At 46.6% G+C, this 23,940-nt stretch overlaps 1 protein-coding gene across 1 annotated transcript in view; it reads right to left on the bottom strand.

The window, feature by feature from the left end:
* Positions 1-1,537: 1,537 nt before the first annotated feature.
* Positions 1,538-23,940, bottom strand: part of LOC139064486 (protein NYNRIN-like) — a 110,251-nt gene continuing 87,848 nt past the window's right edge. Inside the window, exon 2 of the mRNA XM_070547809.1 lies at positions 1,538-4,053. Coding sequence (XP_070403910.1) covers positions 1,613-3,970 — 2,358 coding nt within the window. The 5' untranslated portion in view covers positions 3,971-4,053 and the 3' untranslated portion in view covers positions 1,538-1,612. The remainder of the gene's footprint in view (positions 4,054-23,940) is intronic.

Genomic DNA, 23,940 nt, shown 5'->3' with positions numbered 1-23,940 from the left:
CAGGCACAAAGAGGATAGGAAACGGGATAGTCCCCAACGCGCATAACGAGAAGAAGCCACTCACGCAGGTGGTACGCAATGATGATGTCGTCCATGCGAGAGGTAGTAGTGTAGAAGGAGGAAGGTCGGTGGGCGGTTAACTCCACGAGGGGACACAAAGGCATCTCACCGCCGGCCATACAGTTCAGTTTATGGATCACGCGGTGATGTACGAGGTCCATAGTTCGCAAACGCGCATTGACCTATGTGGTCCCAAGATTCCTCCCTTTTTTGGTCCAAAGGGTGGATCAGGACAGTCTTTGGGCTAAAACAAGGACCATAAAACTAAGAGGTACTACAATGTGCTGGTGCGTCAGACAGAGTCATTGACAGACTGAGCTGGGCCGGCACATAACCACTAGTTAATATGTGACCAAGTACGAAACAAAAATACAGAAAACCCCAAAAAAAACATATAACATCCAAGAAAATTCATAGCAACCTTGAGGTCTCATAAAATACATTCTTAGGTCATACATTCAGTGTGTAGCTTATAAAGAATGTGACATAATGCAACACTCAGATAAAAAATGTGAGGTAGACTAAAGTGAGAACTACTCTTAGGGTTACAGAATAACAAAGAAAATGTTGCTCACCCCCTTTAGACAGGTGTGGTACATTCGCGCTTGGAGTCTACCCGAACGCGGTCACGAGGCACACCGTAGGTGAGCAAGTGCATCTTATCTTGGAGTTTATTAACACGCCTGTAGGCGGAATAAGCTATCACGGCCGTGATGAGCCATTCCATCCCCAGGGCGACCAATGTGCAGATTAAAGTCGTATAATCTGTGTCAATGTAGCGTCTTGGGCGTCAAAGTAAGTTCACGCGGGTTTTGTGTGAACTTAACAAATTTGGTTCCTTCAATCAGTAATTGTTGGTCAATTTCTAAATCGAAGGCAAAGTTATAACCCTGGAAAGCGTCCATGATCTCAATCTCTGAGTCATGCTGTTCGAGGTTGAGGTGATGGAGTGTCAGGTTTCTAGTTCAAAGTGGAAATGCCTACCGTCCTTTCAAATACCAATGTTCAGCATCGACCTAAACCTATAGATGTGAGGTGTCACAATTATGGGAACGTTTAACAGGAAACCGAGTTCTAATTTTTTTTCATCGTGAATGGGCATTGCACTACTTAGGCTGTACGCTAGGTGGATTTGTGAAAGGTGCACAGTAGAGGGGTAGCAGCTGTCAAGCCAACTTTGAGCAGGTCCAGTGGTACCAAGTACGGGGGAATACGACTTTCAACCAAGCTGTCCAGCGTGGAACTTACTTCCCTGAGCAGGTCCTACATCAAATCTCTCACCACTCGTGTGTACACAATATCCTGAGGTATGGTTTCAGACAAAGTCTTGATTGCACGTAGAGATTCATTAATCAGAGCCTAGTGTAGGTACCAGAGTACTCTGGAAGGTTTTAGTAGGTACATCCTGTTAGCGGTCTAGGAAGGAGTTTCTCTTGGTTAGTGAAAGTGACGGCGGGGGGGGGGGGGGGGGGGGGCCTGGTTCTTTGTCGGTTAGTACATGTTAGTGGGTTAAACGTGCACTTTCCCCCCCTTTCCATTTCCATGCATAGAACTATGTGGAGACTACGTCTACCTCCTGCGGGGAGTCTGGTCTCTGTACTCGCGGGGATGGTTTGACGTAGGGTTTGATTTGGTTTGCATGCACCCATTTGTAGACAGGCTCCTGTCTCGCTTTGGTGATGCGTAACCTGTATGCAACTGGAGAGAGTTTTGCCACGATCTCAAATGGTCCTGACCAGCAGGGCAGGAACCTCTTAGCTTTGCGTGCCGGTTGGGCGAACCGAAAGTAGAATACTTTGTCACCCACCTCGTATTCGCGGCTGGTTGTCTTTTGGTCGTAGTAGGCTTTAGCGCCTTCTACGTTGGTCTCCAGTTTCTTCTGAGCGTGCGCGAACGTAGCTCTGAGGTGTGTTTTCAAGTCTGCCACATACTGATGAGCGGTAAAAGCAGTGGCAACACTGACATCCTCTGGGTGATACAGGAGGTGCAGTGGTAGAGTCATCAGTCTGCCGGTCATCATCTCAAAGGGCGTAACCCCCGTGGATCGCTGTGGAGTGGACCGTATGGCCATCAGGACCAGAGGGAGCTTGACGTCCCAGTGCTTCCCAGTGGAGCAGACGTACTTTTTGAGCATAGAGACGACCGTGCGGTTCATCCGTTCGACCTGTCCGGATGACTGTGGGTGATAGGGGAGGTGGAATCTCACTTCCACTCCCAGAAGTTCAAACAGGGACGTCATTACACTGGATGTGAAATGAGTTCCTCGGTCAGAGTCAATGCAGAGTGGAAGTCCCCATCGACTGAAAACGTGGTTAATCAGCAGTACAGCGGTTGTGACGGCTGTATCGTTTGGCGCTGGAAGGCACTCAACCCACTTTGTGAAACTGCAAGTTACAGTTAGCATATATTTGTTTCCTCTTGCCGATTTGGGAACCGGTCCAACCCAGTCGATCTGCAGGTGGGACCAAGGGAAGGTTATTCCCCTGCGTTGCAGTGGTGCTCTAGCAAGCGGCTGGGAGGGTTGAAACTGGGCACAGATGAGGCAGCCTTGGACATAGCTGTGTACGTCCTTGGACATCGACGGCCAATATGCTACTTCTGTCAGTGACGCGAGGGTAGCTTTTGCTCCGCGGTGACCTCCAACCGGAGTGTCGTGGGCGTAGGCAAGCATCACTCCTCTGTGGTCGAGTGGAACAACCCAGCGAGGCGGGCGGTGATCATCACGCATGTAAACTAACAAATCGTTTTGTAGTTTCAGGTGCGTGAGTTGACGATGCAGGTTTACCAAATCTTGGCTTGCACCAATAGGTGGTGATGGTTGTTTAGACATCGGGCCCTTTTGGAGAAGCTCGCGGATGAGCTTCAGGTCAGGATCTTGTTCCTGCATGGTGACTAGGTCCGCGTCATGTGGTTGTCTGCCTAGAAACACGGGTACCCCAATGTTCTGAGGTTCGTCTGCCTGTTTAGCATGGCGACGAGTAATCGCACAGACCTCGTGAACGGCCTTGGGAGGAAGCCACTCGTCTTTGAATTCCCAGCAGGTTCCCTGGTCAGCACCGAGCTTAGCAAGGCAGTCAGCTTCGTCATTACCATCTTTCTCCGGACCTATGGTCCTGGAGTGACCTTTGACCTTTTTCCAGTAGACCATTATGCCTTTCTCAGTGGTGAGCAGATCACACGCTAGGAATAACTCCGAGTGTTTCACGTCTCTGTTCCTGGCGTTTTTCATGTGATTCTCCTTCCACATGGGGAAGTGAGAGATGAAGCTGTGTCTAGCGTAGTTTGAATCAGAGCAAAGGACGATTTGAGTGATGTCCAAGGCTGCCGCCTGCTGGAGGGTTATCAACACTGCAGCAATTTCGGCGTACTGACTAGACTTTTGGCCCAACCGGTAGTGATTTGGTTGCTTAGTGTCACAGTCCACCCAAACGACTCCAACCCCGGCACGGAGCTGGCCTTCGTGAAGGTAGGCGCATCCGTCAGTGTAAACTTTCGGAAGCCCTTGGCAAACATTCTCATCAAAGTAGCGATGATTGAATGCGGTTGGGTAGACTGCGGCAGGTGTGTCCAGGGGGCCCATGACGGAGTCAGAGTCACAGTGCTGGCAGCCTGCTAGCCCTTGTCCTAGCGCTAGCTTGGTGTTCTGACCATACTTGACCTCAATGTTGTATCCTTGGAGCACCATCATCCACGTCGCAATGCGGCTGTTTGACACTCTTCCTTCGCGCAGACGCTGGCTGTTTAGGAAGGTGACAGGCTGATGACACGTTTCAATGATCACTTTCTGTCCACCGATGTAACTACGAAAGTGTTCGACGGCCCAGACTGTAGAGAGGAGAGCTCTCTCGCAGTCTGAGAACTGGAGTTCCACCTTGCTCAGAGGCTTGCTGGCGTATGCCACAACTCTCATGTCCTGATCGTGTTTCTGCTTCAAAGCAGCGCTCAGGCAGTGAGAGGAGAAAGTAGCCTCTATGTAGAACTCTTTATCCTTGTCTGGGTAAGCCAGACAGGGTGTGGACGCCAACTTCTGTTTTAGGAACTGGAAGGAGAGTTCTTGGGGTCTGTCCCACACGAAAGGTGTGTCGTTCCGAAGCAGCTCAGTGAGGGGCCTCGCTGTTTCAGCGTACTCCTCAATGAACTGCCTGGAGTAGTTGCAGACTCCGAGGAAGCTCCTGAGTTCAGTCAGATTAGCTGGGGCTTTGATGTCCTGAATGGCTCTAATGCGTCCCGCTTGGGGCTCGACTCCATTAGGGCCAACCAGCAGTCCTACATACTCCACTTTGGTTCGACACCACTGTCCCTTGAGAATCGCCAATTTAGCTCCGGCGTCAGCGAGCTGTTGCAGCACGTGACGGAGTTCGGCCAGGTGCTCCTCGAAGGTTCGACTCCTCATCAAGATGTCATCGACATATATGAGGTTCCCTCTAGAAGCAGCATCTGACATGGCTTTGTGGAGGAAGATGTTGAACTCTGCAGGTGAGTTAGAGTAGCCAAAGGGGCAGCGGTTCCAAGTATATTGGCGATTTCCAAAGGAGAAAGCCAGTTTATACTGGTCCGCCGGCTCAACCTTCATGGTCCAGAAGCCGTTGGCTACGTCAACCGTAGAGAAGAAACGAGCATCTCTGACTCTGGCTAGCTCCTGATCTAAATGGATCATAGGCCACCTGGAGAGAGGTACTTGTTTGTTCAGTGCACGATAGTCTATGGTGAGACGCCATTTCCCAGTCGGTTTCAGAACCGGCCAGATGGGAGAGTTGTAAGTGGAGTTACACTCTCTGATGATGTTTTTCTCCTTCAGCTGATCGAGGATCTCCTGGATCGACTCATAAGCAGCGAGGGGAATCTTGTACTGACGTACAAAAGTAGGAGGGGCATTTGGGTTCGTCGGAATGCGAACCGTATGCAGGTTTGTGAGTCCACAGTCCAGGGAGTCCCTGGATAAAACGGACTGAAACTCATAGAACAGGCTTCTAAGCTGTGCTCTCTGCTCCTCTGATTCCAGCGCATCCGCTTTGTCAAGCTGCTGGCTGACTTCGGCTTCAAAGCCGTCATAAGGTTCAGAGGAGGAGGGTCTCTGGTGTTCCGGGCTTTCAACCGGTGACTCAGAGGGTTGAGTATTTATTGCAAAAACCGTTAGACACTGACCGCCGTCAGTATCTAAGGTTGCACTGCAAATGGGTTCCTCAGGAAGGGCTTCATGCCGCTTGATGGTAATCATTTGTGAGGGGAACGTACTGAATGTGTCTGCACCAACCTGTCTGTCATTCAAGAACAACGGAAGTTGTCCGATCACGGGGACTGAAAGTTCGAAGTCATGGGATGAGCTATCTATCAGCATGCCCAAGGGCTTTCCTTCCGGCATGTGGATAGGACTCCGGGTCGGATTTTCGACCAACAAGTAGGTAGAACGATTGTTCAGCTCCAAGAGTGGCGTGCCACAGACGGCTAAGTTGAGCTCCAAGAAGTGTGGTGATGGCTGGAAGAAGGCCTGTGTGCCTGTCAGCTTCTGATGCTTCATCAGAGTCAGACGAACAGGCACTCCTTTGACCAGTGGGGGCAGAACCGTGCTGGCCTCAACCACTGCACGGCAGGCCTGTGGAATGGTCTGACCGGACAGCAAGTGTTCAGGGCCTTCTGAGCCAGGCTCAGAGGATGGTGTGGTCCGGGCCCAAAGGACTTGATTGCAAGTGTCCAGCTGGGCACCGAGTCGAACCAGCAGATCTGCTCCAATGAGTGCAGGTGGATCAAGCTGTGGTATGATGCTGAATGTATGTGTGAGCTGTCTTGCTCCAAGTTGGATAGTCAGAGAGCAGACCTCTGGCGCTTTCAGGAGCCTCTGCGGCCAAGTAGGTGACAAGAGCCGATGGCTACGTGTCACACTGACCAGAAGGGGGTCCTTCTGACGCAGGTGTTCAAACGTCTGCTGGCTGATGGCTGACTTTTCAGACCAAAGAGCAAGGCGAGCATCTGAGATGTGGGTGCAGTTGATGGTAAGACCACCAACTATGTGTGGTGCATATGGCTGCAGGCTGACGTTCTTCAGCGAGCAGAGAAAAGATGAATGTGTGCGGAACGGAGTTCCAGGAGCGGTTTCATGCCTTTGCAGGCGGACATCGTCTGTGGGAGCTGTAGGGAGGGGCATGACCTTGGAACAAGGGTTTTGCTGCTCACTTATGCTGACTTCAAGAATGGAGGATGGTCGGCTGCTATCCGGGTTCCAGGGCTTAGGTGTGTCCACCTGGGCCCACAGTTGACCCTTCTGGCAGTCGATGAGGGGAGCTAGACGTTCAAGCAGGTCCTGACCAATGAGAAGTGGTTCAGTGTCTAGCTGGCAGACATAAAACGGGTGAACCAGAGTCATGTCTTGGAAGGTGATATCCAGCCACGCCCGGTGAGTGATACACTCCCGGGTCTGGGTGTAGCTGGTGATTTTCAGGTCACAGGGTTCTACCTGGACTGGTTTCCCGAGCGACCGCATGGTGTCAGACACGCGATGGAACAGTGTGGAGCACATCAGGGTGATTTCTGAGCCGGTATCCAGCAGAGCATCAACCTGTATGCATCCACCTACGTTGGTGCTACAGTACAAACGGTGAGCATGATCATGGTTTGTTAAGTCACCAAGGAACTTCAGAAATTTAGTATCAGGTTTCTCTGGGGGGTAGATTTCAGGAGACTCCTGTGATCTACCAGTAGTGTTCCCCCAGCTGATCAGGTAGGTCCTGGCCACGCTGGGGGTTTGAGACACACCTAGTCATGCGGACGTTGGCTCTGGGTCTGGCTTCTTAGAAGAAGACTTTGGTGCAGGGGTCTCTTCTGCAGATCTCAGCTGTTCCTTCTGTTTAGCTAGGAACTGCTGAAACATCTCCTGGAGGTCGGCTTTGGTCAAGTACTCCTCTGCGGACTTGCGTTCGGGACTTACCTGTTGGCGGCGCTCCTTAAACCTTCCACTGTTCCAACCTACCTGCCGTTGGTTTTGGTTGGGCCACTTCCTGTCTGATTGTCCAGACCTAGGCGGCCGATTAGCACCCCCCTTCCCCTGTTGAGGAGATTGGGACTGCTCTCGCGGTTTAGCAGGTCTAGGTTTAGCAGATTTTGGCTTAGTGGGTGGAGCTTCTGTGCCTTCAAGCTCCAAACGCGGCTCGGTGTCGGGAGCTAGGTGCATGACGCGGTGATGTGCGTCAGGCTTTTGGGGCTTTCCGCCAGCTTCCCAAGCCTGTTGGGCGTATCTCCTAACCTCCTGAGTTGTCAGTTTTTTCATCCGACAATACATTGAGACTTCGGAGCGAACACACTCGTGCAGGTTGTGAATGAACAGGGATCTGAAGGCAGGGTCTTCCTTGAGCCCAGGACCGTTTCGACCTTGGAAATAAGCACTTTTTAGTCGGCGATAATACTCTCTGGGGGGTTCGTTTCTCCAGTGTTTGATGGAGAAGGCCCCCATTGTAGCTGACGCAGAGTCTGCATACGTGGCGTATTCATCCCTCAACGCTCGGCAGAGCGAGGAGTACCGATCTCGAATGTCAGGTGGTAGAGTTTCCATGAAACCGTGCACCGTTCTAGATGTGGTTTTCCAAATTAGCTTGAGCTTTTCCCTTGAAGAGGGTGCTGGAAGATCAAGCAGACAACGTTCTATCTCCCTGAGATAATCGTCGACATTGGATTCATTGGTGTTAGGATCAAAGCGTTCTATGTCTTTAGCTAGCGATTCAATTTGACGTACACGGAGCCCTGACTCACGGTACGGCGCGTCATCCTCTGACTCTGACCCACCGTCTGTCTCAGAGGGCGCTGGATATCGCTGGTGTGCTCTGGGCTCCCAATGTTGACTCCTGGGGCCCAAATTGGGGTCCGGCATGCTGTGGCGGGCTGCTGGTACGTCACGTGGGTGTCTTGGGAGGTCCTCCTCCCGGGGCACGTCTGCGTAGTGCAGCCTGCGTCTTTCAACTGGGGCATCTGCGTAATGAGCTCTGTCCGGGTACGGACTGGCGTATGATGCTTTGTCCTGCAGCTGGTTATCAGCATGCCAAATACCGGAGTAGCTAGGATGGGTGGATGGTTGAGGTGCAGCTTGGGGTGCATAACCCCAATCGGCACCTTGCACCCTTCGTGGACTGGGGGAGCGGTCTAAATAGAGGTGCCGCTCGGCTGGTCGGCTTCTCACTAATTGAGAAGGCCGTGAAGATGAGGGTGGTGGTCCAACCTGGGGTTCGAGGGCGAACTGCCCTCGGCCCCTAGGTGGTCCTGAATGCCCTATAGTGTGTGTAGGGAACGGGGCCGCAGGTTGGGACAGATGAGCTTCATCTCTCCCCTGCGGCGTGCGTCCGTCCAGAGAGTCATGGTGTTTCCCCCCTTCCCACTGTCTGTTGTCATCAGCAGAGGGGGGCGGGGTCTTCTCCCCATCTTCCCCAGAATCGGTGCTGGTGTTGTCTTCCTCGATCGGCCTTCCATTTCGCTGTTTTTCAGCTAGCATACTCTGGAGGTTCATGATCTTCTGACCACGTTGGAGTCCTCTCTGATAGAGGATCAGGGCTAACTTAGCTAAGTGAACCTGGATTGGTTTTGTACCATCCAGGTTTTCTATTTGGTCAATTACAGCTTCTAGCTCGTCGCTACGCTGTTCTTCAGTGAAATCCCTAGAAGGGTAGTCGGGTTCTCGAGCAACCGCGACCAGTTTGGACAATATTTGTCCAGAAAGTAGGCCAGGTTCACATTTGTGGGCCGCAGCGCCACCTGGTTGCTGGGAGTTGGTCAGTTCACTACTCTGTCCCTCCATTTTAACAACCGAACCAAAATAGCCTAGTAGAGCTTCTGCAGATAGCTCAAACTGCACCTTTTGGCAGCAAACTGCTAGCTTTGTAGCAGAAAAACACTAAATTAACCTTTGTGCGCACAGGTTTTAGCGTTTTAAGATTGCACGGAATGCCGTGACTGACGCTTAAAATACTATTCCTTTCAGTATTTTAGCAAAAGCTGGTGCGTTGCCGTAGCAACGTCTTACAACACTTGCAGTGTTAAATATGCTAGTTATTCCTTCAGAATATTAGCAAACAGGGTGTTATCAGTCTTTGAGTGAAGGTTTCAGTTAGTTATAATAGCCACTGTGAGTTAAAGTCGCTAAATTAGCAGTTAATTTTAGCCTAAAAGGGTTAGTCAGAATTACTTACACACTGCACCTTTAATGAAGAACTGAATTTTAACCTAAAAGGTTAACCAGAATTAATTACACGTTGCACCTTTAAGGAAAAACTGAATTTTAACCTAAAAGTCAACCAGAATTAATTTACACGTTGCACCTTTAAAGAAGCACTGAGTTACTGGTGAGAGTTCGATGCAGCTTCCTGCTCAGCGAAATCAGCACCACTCTGTTGCTGGTTCAAGGCTGAACAACTGATTATTTTTAATTCAAGCTCTTTGGATTTATTTGTTTGTTTGTGCCGGATAGAAATCTCTGTGTATCCAAGCCTCACGCGGGCTGCACCAATTAATGTTGGGGTTATTAGGAGCGAACAATTAGTAAGCTTCAACTTACTTTTGGATTCTTCAATAAATTCTGTAAATATGTAAATATTTACTGATTTATTAATTAATTAAGATATTCTTAGATATACGGGGCACCATTCCCCTTTAACCGGGGAAAAATTGAATCCAAAACTCTTATCAGTCTTTCTTGAAGTTCGTAGAATCCTTGGAGCAGAGACTTCTCTTCGACACAACAAAGCTACTGGAGACGAAAATCTGAATTTTATAACGTTTAATTAACAATTTGTCAAATGAATAAACAGTGGCATAAATGACTAATAACCATGTGATATAATAAAAGGATGTATATTCAAAATAATGTTCAGGGTGTTTTGTGTGTATGTATGTGTGTGTGTGTGTTTCTAAAATGGAGTCTGTATGCAAGATGGCTGACCCCTTTGTCTGGCTAAAGTGTGAGTGGCAACTTGCACTTTAACTTCCAAGGCACTTAGAATCATCAGTAACTTAACCTTAAATTCACTCAAAACATTTCAAAGGATCATGAAACAACACAAAGGATTAATCACGAATAATATCTTTTAGTTTAACCACGTGGCCAAGCAGAAAACATTTAAAGATACCAAACAATGATCAATAAGCAGTTTATTTATTCAAAATGACCCGAAGGACGAATTGGGAGCGAAAGAGGAAAACACGAAGCTACTTTTTAAGCAATAGCGCGGTTTTATTGCTTATTCTGGACTATAGAGGAAACGGGAGAAGAAAAGGAGAGAGAAAAAATGAGTTTTCTGATCACCAGAAGAGCAGCAAGGCGTCCCCCGCTGTTATGATTTGACGGTTCTCCGTTTTTCTCCACAGTTTTCAGCGTCATCCGTCGGTTTGATGCTTTCTCCGTTGTTTGGCTCCACGAGTGTTTCTCCACGGGCTGGACACAAAGAGAACGAAGTTTCTTTTGTGCTGAGTTTGACAACTTACAGCGTCTCTGAGAGCTGAATGGAGCTCCGCTCGTTCCCAGTCAGGTCCCGATGATGGTGGAGTGGTTTCCAGCGGTTGCGTGGCTCAACTTGGGCACTTAGAGCTTCCGCGTGCTCAAGTTGTCGGAGCCGTCGACAAGCGTGTCCTTACCGCCAGGTATCCTGGGCAAAAGAACGAGGTTTCTTTGTCTCTGCTGAAGATTTATGGTCTTAGTTCGCGGGAAAAGCTCCACGGCTTCCCGCACATGCGCAGAACGTGTTTCTGGTACTAGGCAGTGACATCACCCAATGCTTCCGTGTGCAAAGCATCATGGGAAATGAAGTTTCTTGGCGCTGATGTGATTATTTGCTTTTCAGAGCAATTTAAGCACAGTCATTTTGGAGAAAATCACTGCATAGTAATTTCCTCATGAGGTCAGACCCTCAACACCATAAAAATGTGAAGACGGCCTTGGCGAAAACAAGCCTACCGAAAGGACAGCTGACCATGAAACAAGCACTGACACCAACTCTACCTCCGTCAAGTCCACGTGCAAAACAGATAACCCGGCTCATTGGTGAGTTCATAGCGGACTACATGGCTCCATTTAACATAGAAGCGAACAGAAAATTCATCCAAATGTTCAAGGTGCTGGAGCCCAAGTTTAAGATGCCATGCCGGGGACATTTTTCAGAGAAGGTAATCCCGGAAATTTACAATGAAACGAAACAAAGCGTGAAAGAGTGTCTAAAAAATGCCGACCGCGTCGCTCTGACCACCGACAGCTGGACCTCGCGTGCAACACAGAGTTATGTCACCATTACGGCACAAGTCATCATCGAAAAATGGGAGAGTAAAAGCTTTGTGTTGCAAACTCGTGAGCTAAGTGAAAGTCATACTGGTGTTAACATAGCTCAAGTGTTGAGAAATTCACTGAGTGAGTGGGAGCTAACAAGGCCACACACAACCATTGCTTGTGTCACAGACAACGCGAGCAACATGGACATTGCTGTGAGAGAGAGCGGTCTCCACCCTCACATCAAGTGCTTGGCGCATGTTGTGAATCTGGCCAGTAAGAGAGGCTTGGCTGTATCCCGCGTTGCGCGCCTTCTTGGTCGTGTGTGAAGAATAACTACATTTTTTCACAAGAGCACCACGGCCACCGCAGTCCTGACCAACAAGCAAACCCAGTTGGAACTGCCTCGGCATAAACTCATCACCGATGTCCAGACCAGGTGGAACAGCACGTAGGAAATGCTGGCGCGCTACCTGGAGCAGCAAGCAGCTGTCTCAGCAGCGTTGAGCTGCCCAGAAATCCGAAGGAATGCGAGAGAAATCGACACTCTGGATCACACTGATATATCAGATGTAGAAGACATAGTGAAACTGCTTAAGCCACTGAAGACAGCCACAACTGTTGTCTGTGATGAAAAAGAGCCCACTGTTTCACTGATAATGCCACTGAAGTACATGATCGAGCAAAGCATGTCACCAAACGGAAATGACACACAGACCATCGCCAACATGAAAAGCGCCATCTTACTCGACATCTCGGACCGATGCACCGGGGACTGTAATGACGTGCTGCAGGAGTGCACAGCGCTTGACCCACGATTCAGAAGCCTGTCCCATCTGAATGATGAACAACGTGAGTCCATCTATGCCCGAATATGTGAAAAAGCTTCAGCACTTCATGAGCAGCGCAACCAGGTAGGCTAACTTTTATTGGGGAAAAAGAGGTTTCCTGCTGCATGTGTGTAACTGTATGTATGTGCAGGCCAGAGTCTGAAAACTTATTTCTCATGTTTTTTTATTAGTCCATCAGAGAGAGAGTGAATGAGAGTGAAGGACAGAAATGTTTAACTAGTTTTTCTATTTTATTTATTTTCAGACCAGTTACACTGATGAAAGAACCACTAGGGCCAGTGCTTCAACATCAGAGGCAGCAGCAGAGCAGGCCAGGGTCATGGTTGAGGCAGCACAGGGAGCAGAGCAGAGCCAGGAAGAGCCAGTAGAAGGAGAAAGGCAGATGCAGGATGCAACACAGCCTCCCCCACCAAAGAAGACAGCGTTGGAAGATCTCCTTGGGAGCTCCTACACTACTGTTGAGACAGTGCAGACCAGCAGAGGGATTGAAATGGAGATACTCTCCTACAGGAGTGGGATTCCCATCCCACTCAACAGAAGTCCACTTGAGTGGTGGAAAGTTAATGCTTATGCTTACCCCATACTTGCCTCCCTTGCCAAAGCCTACCTTTGCATTCCTGCTACATCAGTGCCCAGTGAGCGTCTTTTCCACAGCAGGAGACATTGTGTCTGCTCAGAGATCACTGATTACACCAGAACATGTTGATATGTTAGTTTTTTTGAAGAAGAACCAGTCCTGAGATAAGATAACCAAGGCCTATAGCAGCACTAAGGGTGTTCCTGTTTGTGTTTGGCCTGTTAGGCCTTGTGTTTCCCTGTGTGCAACTGGAAAAAAAATAAACAAGTTGTTATTATACAGTAATATTTTTTCCTTTTTTTTTCTTATCTGATATCGTCTCGTCTCTCGTCGTCGTCTCGTCTCGTCTTCCTCCGCTTATCCGGGTCCGGGTCGCGGGGGCAGCATCCCAACTAGGGAGCTCCAGGCCGTCCTCTCCCCGGCCTTGTCCACCAGCTCCTCCGGCAGGACCCCAAGGCGTTCCCGGACCAGATTGGAGATGTAACTTCTCCAACGTGTCCTGGGTCGACCCGGGGGCCTTCTGCCGGCAGGACATGCCCGAAACACCTCCCCAGGGAGGCGTCCAGGAGGCATCCTGACCAGATGCCCAAACCACCTCAACTGGCTCCTTTCGATCCGGAGGAGCAGCGGTTCTACTCCGAGTCCCTCCCGAATGTCCGAGCTCTGATATCGTATCGTGACGTATCGTTTCGTGCCTCAGACATATCGAGGTGCATCGTATCGTGAGTTTAGGTAGATCGTCCCATTCCTAGTTTGTACTGTATTGTATAATAAATAGTTTTATATTTGACGTGTTTGATTAGAAACTATAAATGTTTACTAAATATATTTGTATATGTCATAACCTGCCTTCATTTTATTTCTTAAGAGTAAAATCCCTCTACTGTGGATTTAGTTCTGTGTTATAATCCAACCCCTCCTCTTTAATCCGGGCTTGGGACCGGCAGAAGTGACTCAAAAGGGAAACTCTGGCAGAGTTAGTTGGATATTTTTTTTTTTTTTTTTTTTTTTTTGGTGCTGGACGAGAAGCTCGTCCATTTGCCCTTTTCTGTCTGCTGTTATCTTTTTAAGGCGTAACACATTCAGGTGTTACACCTCTGAGCCAGAATCTTCTCCAGAACAGAGTGAATGCTGCCCAGAAACAAGCTGTTTCCTCTCTTACTGAAATGCACTCTGTCTGGGAGAAAAAGGGTGTTGTTGAAGAACCTGAGCTCAGGATGCTCGATGACCAGGCCCCCAAAGCTCCTAACGGCCCTCCTCAGTAAAGAATTAACCTGTTTTCTGTTGCTGTTAATTCTTCCTGGTCGCCCGTATCGCCACGACTGCCGTTCGTTGATGGCGGAAAAGGCTATTCTCATTTCCGGAAAGTCCTTATGGAGGTGGGACAAATCCTTTTGGATCTGAGAAGCCAGTTCCACCGGGGAAACGAGACCCAGATCGTTTCCTCCGGCGTGGACGACCAGAATATCTGGAGGACCGTGTGTGGGAGCCTCGGAGTAAAACCTGGGAAGGACACCGCCCCAGCGCATGCCTCCTTTGCCAAACCATTGGACCTTAGCTCTGAGTCCAAAGTTTGTCCCAAACTGCCGCTGAGCCACCTCTTCACCCCGTCTGATGTAACTGGATCCAATAATCCAGATTACTGGAGTTCGAGGCTGCTCAGACTTGATGGTAGATGCAGTTTTTGGGGGTTCGGAGACACTTTTGGGTCCTGAATCCGTCCCTTTCCTACGACCTTTGAGGCGGATCATAGTGGGACGTTTCTGCTGAGGTGTGCCTTCTGACAGCCGCAGCCTTTTAGCAGCGCTTGGGAAGTCAGAGTTCTCGTGATCTACGTCACTCAAACGCTTTCTTTTCCCCAACAGCTGAATGCGAGGAGTATCCTGGAGTTGGACAGAGGACGTCTGTCTTTTCTCCACTAAGGAAATTCCTCGGTACCTTGCCAGCGTTTTATATCTTTGGTCTTGTCGATTAGCCTGTAAAACAGAGGAGTTTTTGCTGGAGATGGATGTTAAACCTCCACTGGTGTCCACAGACACGGCTGTCTTGAAAAGGACACTTGGTTCCTCAAAGGGCTGAATCTGACGAGACTTGTCAGGTTTTGATGCAGACAGACACAGGTTTTGTGTTTCTGCGAAGCTAGTTCCTCTGTAGCTAGCCAGAAGTTCATATCTGCGTCGTTTGTGAAGCGACTGTAGCTCAGAGGACCTTAGCCCTGACTGGAAAGCTGGTTGGCTGTTTGACAGAACAAAGACCATTTTGCACTCTAGGATTTCCGAGCAGTGAATAATTTAGCTATAAATATTCACCAAATGCACCAGATTTCTCTGAAGGAAGCTGTTAAAAGATGTTGTTTACACAAAACCAACAAGTTTTCTGAGAGCAACAATCCGTCCAACCACCTTCTTCAAAGCAAGTCTGATACTGACTGACCACTGACTGCAGACCTTTATGTATATGTCCATGCTGCCAGCGTCAGTCATAAAGGCTTTGTGACGTCATCACGCCACCTGCGCTTCCGTGCGTGCAGACCATTACAATTGTACTGCTGCGCATGCGTGAACGCTGTGGCCGTCTTGTGTGTCGGGTTTCTGTCTCCAGAGGGTCCGGTCCGGTCCAGTTGGGACAGAAAGAACGTTTAGCTGCTTCTGCAGGTTCTAATGAAACACTTTTAAACACTAAAGACTAGAAATGTCAGTCCTACCTGTAAATACGAGCTCAATGAAGCACGTAAAAGTAAATACGTGAACTTTGCGCACATGCAGCAAAAACAGTAGAGGGAGAACAGCAGTTAACGTAGCACACGGCAGGTCTCCATGGCAACAAGGGCTTGCTTCCACATTACGTAAAAGGGGTGGACAATGGTTTCTGGCGCTGAATCCAGGAAGTAGAGAAAACAAGACTGACCAAACAGAAAAACTGTCATTAGAAAATATCAGGAACATGAAATCAGGCAGATGAAGTCAGTTGTCTTAACCACGGTGTTTCAGGTAAATGTAAACCGTCTGTTGGACCAATGTCGCCCTCCTGTGCCTGTTTGCTGGTACTGCACCTAAAATATTGACATTATTCTAATGGTTCTGAAAGAAAATGAAACAACTGTAATAAAACCAGAAAATACACCCATGCACCTAACATCTTCATCACGCTGTTGTAAAAACCATCTCTGACATTTCCTCTCCCTGGCTCGCACTGGTCAGCGAGGCGCTGTCTGCATTTTCACTGCTCATTAATGGCGCCCAGTCAGACGCAAGCACGTGCAGCATAGAACAAGACATGTGTGTTAAAATGTATTTGTACAGGATTTAAAAAGCTGACATTGCTTCACAATAAATCTTAAGGCGCCATATATTAAATTGAGGACATAAAAGCAAAAATAAAATAGATAAAACAAAAAGTCATACAGCCAAAATCTAGTTAAAACCATGATACATAAATCAGCTGCTGTTAAAAACAACATAGAGATGATTTTATTACCGGATGTAGTATGTTTGTGTCCCTGCTGCATAGTTCTGGATACCCAGTTTTGTTATTGGTTGTTTTTAGTGGTTGAAGGTTACTATAATAGCTTACTGCCTTTGTGTGTTTACCTCTAATCTTATTAATTTTCCTTTTTCTTTTCTGTAAGTGTTTGTGCTGCTCTAGCAAATGAATTTCCCCACTGACATTACTGTTCTATTCTATTCATCCACCTGGGACCAGTGCTCTAAAACATCTCCTGTTGTGTGAAAAACGGGTGTGGGAGTTTCTACACCAGCCCACGACTAGAAGATCTTAGACTGTCCCCGTGTCCCCGTGATGGACTGACTGATGGAGTTCTGTAGCAGCTCCCTGAAACCACACTGAGAAATAAGCATGGGAGAGAGATAGTGGGTGGGTGGGGCTTATTTAGATTGAATTTATTATTTATTCATTTTATTTATTTATTTACTTACTTTTTAATCTTCTGAGTCTTCTGAGTGACGTCAGCGTGACGCGTAACTTCATGTTTTGCTGCACATCTCGACATGTCATGGCAACATAATTGGGGTGGCTCGCTCTTGGTCTCTCAGTCTAAGTTGAATTACTGAAAAAGATGGACTTTTACACAATATTTACATTTTTCCAGTTTCACTTGCATGTCCTCCATCAGATTTCTAGATGACCTGGTGTGACTTTTCCAAAGTGATGATTTGTGCTGGTTATTGTTATAAAATTTAACCTCACGGTTATTGTGACCAAAATTATCACGGTTTTCGGTATTATCGCGGTATTTTTTTAAACGTGTTACATTTTCAGACAACTAAATAATCCCTGTATACCAGGAATTTATTGTCCTCAGTTTGTGTCTAAGTTTTGCCTAAAGTTTTTCATTTTGTAATTATGTTGTTTATTCCTTTACATTTTCCCCCTTTAGACTTTAAAATACCAATATTTGCCCATAACTTCTTAATGTTTGTCTGTTTGATGTCATCATTTTAAAAATATTAGATCAGATGATACTCAGGCCCTGTCCACACGTAGCCGGGGATCTGCCAAAACGTAGATATTTTTCTACGTTTTGGCCTGTCATCCACACGAAAACGGATCTTTTTAAAAACTCCGGCCAAAGTGAAGATCTGCGTTTTCTCCGTTTTGGGTGTCTGCGTGTGGACAGACAAAACCGGAGTTTTAAGGTCCGCAACGTCACTTTCCATGACAAAAAAATGCTGACATCACGTGTGCGACCTGTGTTTACACTAGCCGACAGCATGGATGCCCTCAGAGCTGCGCTCGCTTTCTCAATCGTCCAAGCGCTTTTTGCTTGTTTGTTTTTGCAAGCGGAATTACTGCTGCTTGCGGAAGACCACAGACGAAGGACGAGGTTAAGAACGGGGGAAGTACTGCCGCCTACAGGTCTGGCATGTCCTTAACAACGTATTTATCCGGGTACGTGTGGACAGAGTTATTTTTAAAACGAGGTGGTGTGGACGCAAGTTTTTGGAGGGGCGGATATTCGTTTTAAAAAGACCCGGCTACGTGTGGACTAGGCCTCAGTACGCCTTCTAATCAGATACCTTTTTACCCTTACTGTCATGAGCTGGGGTGAGTACTCTCTTCCTCTTAACCATCTGTGAGTCTCTTGCCAGGAGAGGGAGTGGCCCAGCTGTTCCTGATCAGCGGGGTGTTTTCCTATTTAAGGTGGATGGAGGACACAATTCGACGCCGGAAGATTGCCTCAGTGTGGTAGTAGCCAGCCACTCGAGTTATCTCTAGTATTTCTTGGATTAATGTTATTCGTAGTGTTTAGCTCTAGTATTTTTGGATGTTGACCTTTCTTGCTTCGTCTGGAACTGATTTGGATTTTTACCCTTCGTCAGGATTTCTGTCGGGCTCTTTAGATACTTACCTCTACTCCAGGATTTGGATTTTCAGCACGCGGACCATATCACCAACCTCCATAACCCACCTCTCATCTCAACCCAGTGCCCCATCCACCAGGACGCCCCGCTTCTCTCCACCTATGCTCCCTCTCCTGCGCTTCCCCCCGGCTCTCTACCTCTCCCTCCTCCAGCCAACATCTACACGCCCCACAGGATGTTCTGCTGAACACCTCTGCCTAGACCCCTGCACGGACCTAAAATCTGAGCCCCAGCCCGACCCGGCCCGAAAAGGTTTTCAGGATTCTCTGGCCCGACCCGAGCCTGACTTTTTTTAACCAACTAAATGAAAACAAAGTGCGTCAATCCTGACCAATGTGTTAAAAGACGAGCAGGATCCGATCAATTTGTTTTTCCCTCGTTTACCGTCACGGAGATAACGGCGCACTGGCTCTGGTGGTAATCAAGTTAAATTGGATCTCTTTCCAACAATTTTCACAAGCAAACAAAACAGTCTAAAGCAGGGCTTGTGTTGACCGGATAGTTACCGTGTTTGGCCGTTTATTTTGACAGAGAAAGAATAGAAAGAATTATCCCGACGCATGCAGACAAACTGACATTTTATTCGTTACACACATCGCAGATGTAGCTAAATCACCCAAGAAAAGATTCCCATCTGAACATCTGAGCTGCTCAGCGCATATGTGCACAGCGAGCTGAAGTTGTGGAGAGGGGCTTGGAGCGCATCGCAGAACCAGAGCGCATGCGGGAAGGTTCCTCCCACTGAAGCGAGTGTTTTCCAAACCCTGTCTCTCAGAGAGACTTGTCCCTTAGAAAATGTTCCCTGATTATGAAACTTTGGCTGAAGAGAGCTTGTTCCTGTCTCCAATGTGCGACACATCCAGGAGGAGAATCCCAGAATCTCTTCAGCCCAGGAAGCGCCTATGATTACGCACAAGGGTGACCCGTCAACCCGGTCTCACAGTAAGACCGGGTTGGACCTGTTCAGGTTTACGCAGACAATCTTTACATAGAATTGACTTACAGATATAAAATTAATTCAGTAAAATATAAAACATTTTATTTAAATATCCATTCATTATTTTACAAGCACAGAGAGCCGCATCAGAAGGATGGGAGAGCCGCGGGTTGTGACATGTTTTCTCCAGGACCAGAGAGGACGCAAAGTCAATACATCTCTTTTATTGTGAGGTAATAGGAGCGATTTGTGGCAGCGGCAGCACGAGTGGCACTTGCAGTGGCAGCTCTGACTCTTCCGGGTGGTGCCACGGCTTTTAGTGGCACCTGCCACTGCTGCCATGGCCGCTGCCACTGCTGCCACAGCTGCCACGGCCCATGCCACTGCTGCCAAGACACTTCCAGGTGGTGCCACGACTTTTAGTGGCACCTGCCACTGCTGCCACGGTACCTGCGGCTGCCACAGGTTGTAGTGACCTCAGTAATTGCAGCACTTATTGCATCATCGGCCTCATCATGCCAACGTTTTTATTTTTTACTTTATTAACAAAATCAAAACAAACAAGGCTGTCACCGAAAATATTTGAAATATTTCAAGCGGTTTACAAATGCATTTCCCAGTCACTCCAGGCATATACAGTGTAATGCAATCAGAAGCGTTAATGCATTTATTTTTTCCATCATTTTTATTGCTCCCCCAGACAAATCTGTGACAGCTCTAGTGGAAGATCCACAGACACTTCCGGGTTGAGGACCGGCGAGTCACCGGCCTCCGGTACGGAGTCAGGAAGCAGGGGATTACCAGAGGCAGATGGAGAGCGCCAGAGCAGTTCTCAATTTCTGAAATAATTTATGACAACTGCTACCAATGTGGATTGTGGAATAAAAAGAGATAATCTGTTAGTTTTCTCAATATTGTCATTGCAATCGCAGCAGATAACGCCATCTGCCGGCTTAAAATGGTTATTGCAGTACATTTTAAACAACTTTTTTGTAACTATTTCAATCTTCGTTTTCACATACATTCAGTTTAAAATGTAACCTACATTCAACGTACTGAAGAATAAAGCAAATACAAATGACCTCAGATGAGGAACATGAAAATTACATTTAGAACTTGCAACAATTACCACATGACACTACACCATAAAATAAATTATGATGCAAAATAATAATAAAATAAAAATAAAATATCATCAACAAACAAAAAATGTTCAGAGGTTGATATTTCAGCATTATATTTCAAACATGTTTGATTCATTGGACTGTAATTTAAAGAACAAGAAACTCAGACATTGTTTCGTACAACTCAGTTATAGATTGGTTATTTTCTGATACTACTTTTAGAGATGTTGTAAATTGTTTTATTTCATTTTTAAAATGGTTAATGTTAGGCTTGCTGTTTTTCCATTTAGTTTTATGTATATGGTATTTTCCCATGATGAAAATAATATTCACCATTTTGGATATCTTTTTTGGCAGAGCATCCATGTAGATCAACACTTTAGATTTGTTAAGCCATACATCATTTCTCTCAATATTTAATAATCGATAAACATCCTCCCAAAAACCAGTTGTTACTGAACACGAGAAGAAAAGGTGCTCAATAGTTTCACATTCTGTCATACAAAAGACACACTGGTTCACTTCAAAATTAAATCTTTTTCTTAATGTTTCGGCAGCTGGATTGATATTATGTATTATTTTGAATTGAATTTCTTTCAACTTGGGTGCAATTGGCCATTTAAGATAGCTGCATGGCTGTAGTTTCCTTTCCTGTGATTTTTATTTTCTTTGATTTGTCAATATCATAGAATAACTATTTTTAACATACTTCCAAGTACTTTGTTATTACATTTTTGTTCACCTAATTTAAATTTGCCAATTTTCAACTCAGGAAGTTTAATCACCACATTTGAATTAAGCAAGGTATTTTTAATCATGAATTTAAGGGAAGTGGAATAGCTCTACTGATTTGATTAAACTCTCTAACAGAGCATTTAAAATTAAATTTTTCGACAAAACATTCAAATTGTAACAAATTGCCATTTTTATCCATCAAATCTGTCACATATAAAATCTGTTTGTCATACCATTCTTCTTTGAATTTAGTCTTCCTATTAATTACAATGGCTCTATTATTCCACAAGGTGGAGCTATGCGGTGTAAAGTTGTGGCTGAATATAATTTTCCAGTAGAGCAGAATTTGTTTATGGAAGTCAGATAGTTTGATTGGTAATTTATATATTTCAAAGTCACATTTTAACAGGAATTCTAATCCTCCAACCTTTTGGAAAATATATTTTGGTTTGTGGAACCATATAGAATACCATATAGAATGTGTCTGTGAAGGTTCTCAGTCATCCAGGTCATTGTAGTCTAAGGAGCTTTGAAAGAAAAGCGTCTGGACTTAAAGCACCGTCCCTGTTACTCTCTAAATATGTACAGTAAATACAAATACAAATTTATACAATATTACTAAAAGAAGAATTACTAAACAGAGATTTATTCTACAGGATAAGGTGTAAATTGGCCATGGTAAAATTTATAAATAATGTGTTATTGACAAGAACGTACATTGGAAGTTATACAGAACTAAAGAATTTAATGACTTTCTCTCCAACCTCCCAATTAATTGTATAATTTTATTGTTCATTTATTATATTTATTACTTCCTGTTCCAGACTGAAACAATCATCCAGCGTTTGGAAAGAGTCCTGTCACTTTCAGGAACTACATCTGTGGATCCTCATTTCATAACAGATGTTATTCTGCCCGAGGTATGTTTATATGACACTTATAAATATAAAAAAACACAACTTACTAGTATTTGTAATGTTTTGTAACACAAGCAGGAAGAAGTTGGATGCTAAAATTACATTTTCACCAACAGAAAATAGTGCCTTCACAATAATAATGTGGTCAAAGATCTGCATAATGTAGATTCTAACTTTTTCCAAATTAATTTGATGTAAAATTGTTTTATAGGCTCTGATTCAGTGGGTGCAGACTACAAATGTCATCTGCAGTTTTCAAGCAGAAGACTTGCTTATGAAGACCAAGCCATTCATTGACAATGAAGGGTATAGTAACATTTGGGTGCTGACTCCTGTTAGGAGCATGTATAATAAGCTGAAATTTTGAAACGCTATGATTTCTCTGACCTCACAGAAAAGCAGAACTGGCCATTAATGATGACACTCCAAAGGTAAAGCACACATAACAAGTATAGTATATAGTACATATGTATATATTTACAGTGAGGGCGGAGGGTGTTTGATGTCCCGGGAATTTTGCAACTTCTACTTCGAAATCAAAGAGGGGTTTTCAGCATACATGCATAAACATTGCATGTATATATATAAATGTGTGTGTGTGTGTGTGTGTGTGTGTCATTTTCACAGGAAAGCAGTATTTTGGCAGACACGCTGGCAGCAGCCGAGTGGGTAAAGGGAACACTGTTCGAGGGAATGGTTAAAGTGCCATCCGTTCTGTCCATGGATGAGGAAGAACAGCAGGAAGTCCTTGAGGCAGTTCAAAGCTGGAACGAGGACCATGATTATGACTCTCCAGCAGAACATTTGACAAATATTTTCAAATAAGACTCACAAACCTGAGTCAACACCAGTCTCATCAAAGCTGGGGTTCTGTCGCCGTACTTTTGGTCTAAAAAACGTCCTTATGTCCATCTTCACTCATGCGTTTCAGGCAGAGAGTGCAGAAGAAGCCGGCTGCTGAAGGGCTTCTTCTTCAGTGGTGGAGGCTCAGGCAGGCTGTATACAAACTACTGCCAGCTGCTCCCTCTCTGTTGGACTTTGGTACTGCATGTTACTTCCGCGATTTAGATCCGGGGCTTCAGCCCAAGTAGCCAGGCCTAATGCCGCCCCTGCGTTAAACTCCCGCCCACACCCGTAGTGTGCATATCTACTCCCGCCCGCACCCGTAGTGTGCATATCTACTCCCGCCCGCACCCGTAGTGTGCATATCTACTCCCGCCCGCACCCGTAGTGTGCATATCTACTCCCGCCCGCACCCGTAGTGTGCATATCTACTCCCGCCCGCACCCGTGGTGTGCATATCTACTCCCGCCCGCACCCGTAGTGTGCATATCTACTCCCGCCCGCACCCGTAGTGTGCATATCTACTCCCGCCCGCAACCGCAAAACTCGGAGAAATTACGCAGCTGGACCGAGCGCAATTTGTGGCAGCGGCAGCGCGAGTGGCACTTGCGTTGGCAGCTCTGACTCTTCCGGGTGGTGCCACGGCTTTTAGTGGCACCTGCCACTGCTGCCATGGCCGCTGTCACTGCTGCCACAGCTGCCACGGCCCATGCCACTGCTGCCAAGACACTTCCGGGTGGTGCCACGGCTTTTAGTGGCACTAGCCACGCCCCCTGCCTCTAAAAGTCGTGGCACCACCCGGAACTGGTGGTGCCACGACTTTTAGTGGCACCTGCCACTGCTGCCACGGTACCTGCAGCTGCCACAGGCTGTAGTGACTTCAGTAATTGCAGCACTTATTGCATCATCGGCCTCATCATGCCAACGTTTTTATTTTTTACTTTATTAACAAAATCAAAACAAACAAGGCTGTCACCGAAAATATTTGAAATATTTCAAGCGGTTTACAAATGCATTTCCCAGTCACTCCAGGCATATACAGTGTAATGCAATCAGAAGCGTTAATGCATTTATTTTTTCCATCATTTTTATTGCTCCCACAGACGAATCCGTGACAGCTCTAGTGGAAGATCCACAGACACTTCCGGGTTGAAGACCGGCGGGTCATTGGCCTCCGGTACGGAGTCAGGAAGCAGGGGAACACCAGAGGCAGATGAAGAGCGCCAGAGCAGTTCTCAATTTCTGAAATAATTTATGACAACTGCTACCAATGTGGATTGTG

The sequence above is a fragment of the Nothobranchius furzeri genome, unplaced genomic scaffold (genome assembly GCF_043380555.1).
Source record: "Nothobranchius furzeri strain GRZ-AD unplaced genomic scaffold, NfurGRZ-RIMD1 Scf031, whole genome shotgun sequence".
In the NCBI taxonomy this organism is placed as follows: domain Eukaryota; kingdom Metazoa; phylum Chordata; class Actinopteri; order Cyprinodontiformes; family Nothobranchiidae; genus Nothobranchius; species Nothobranchius furzeri.
Note: the sequence above shows the minus strand (reverse complement) of the source record. Positions and strands in the feature narration are given on the sequence as shown.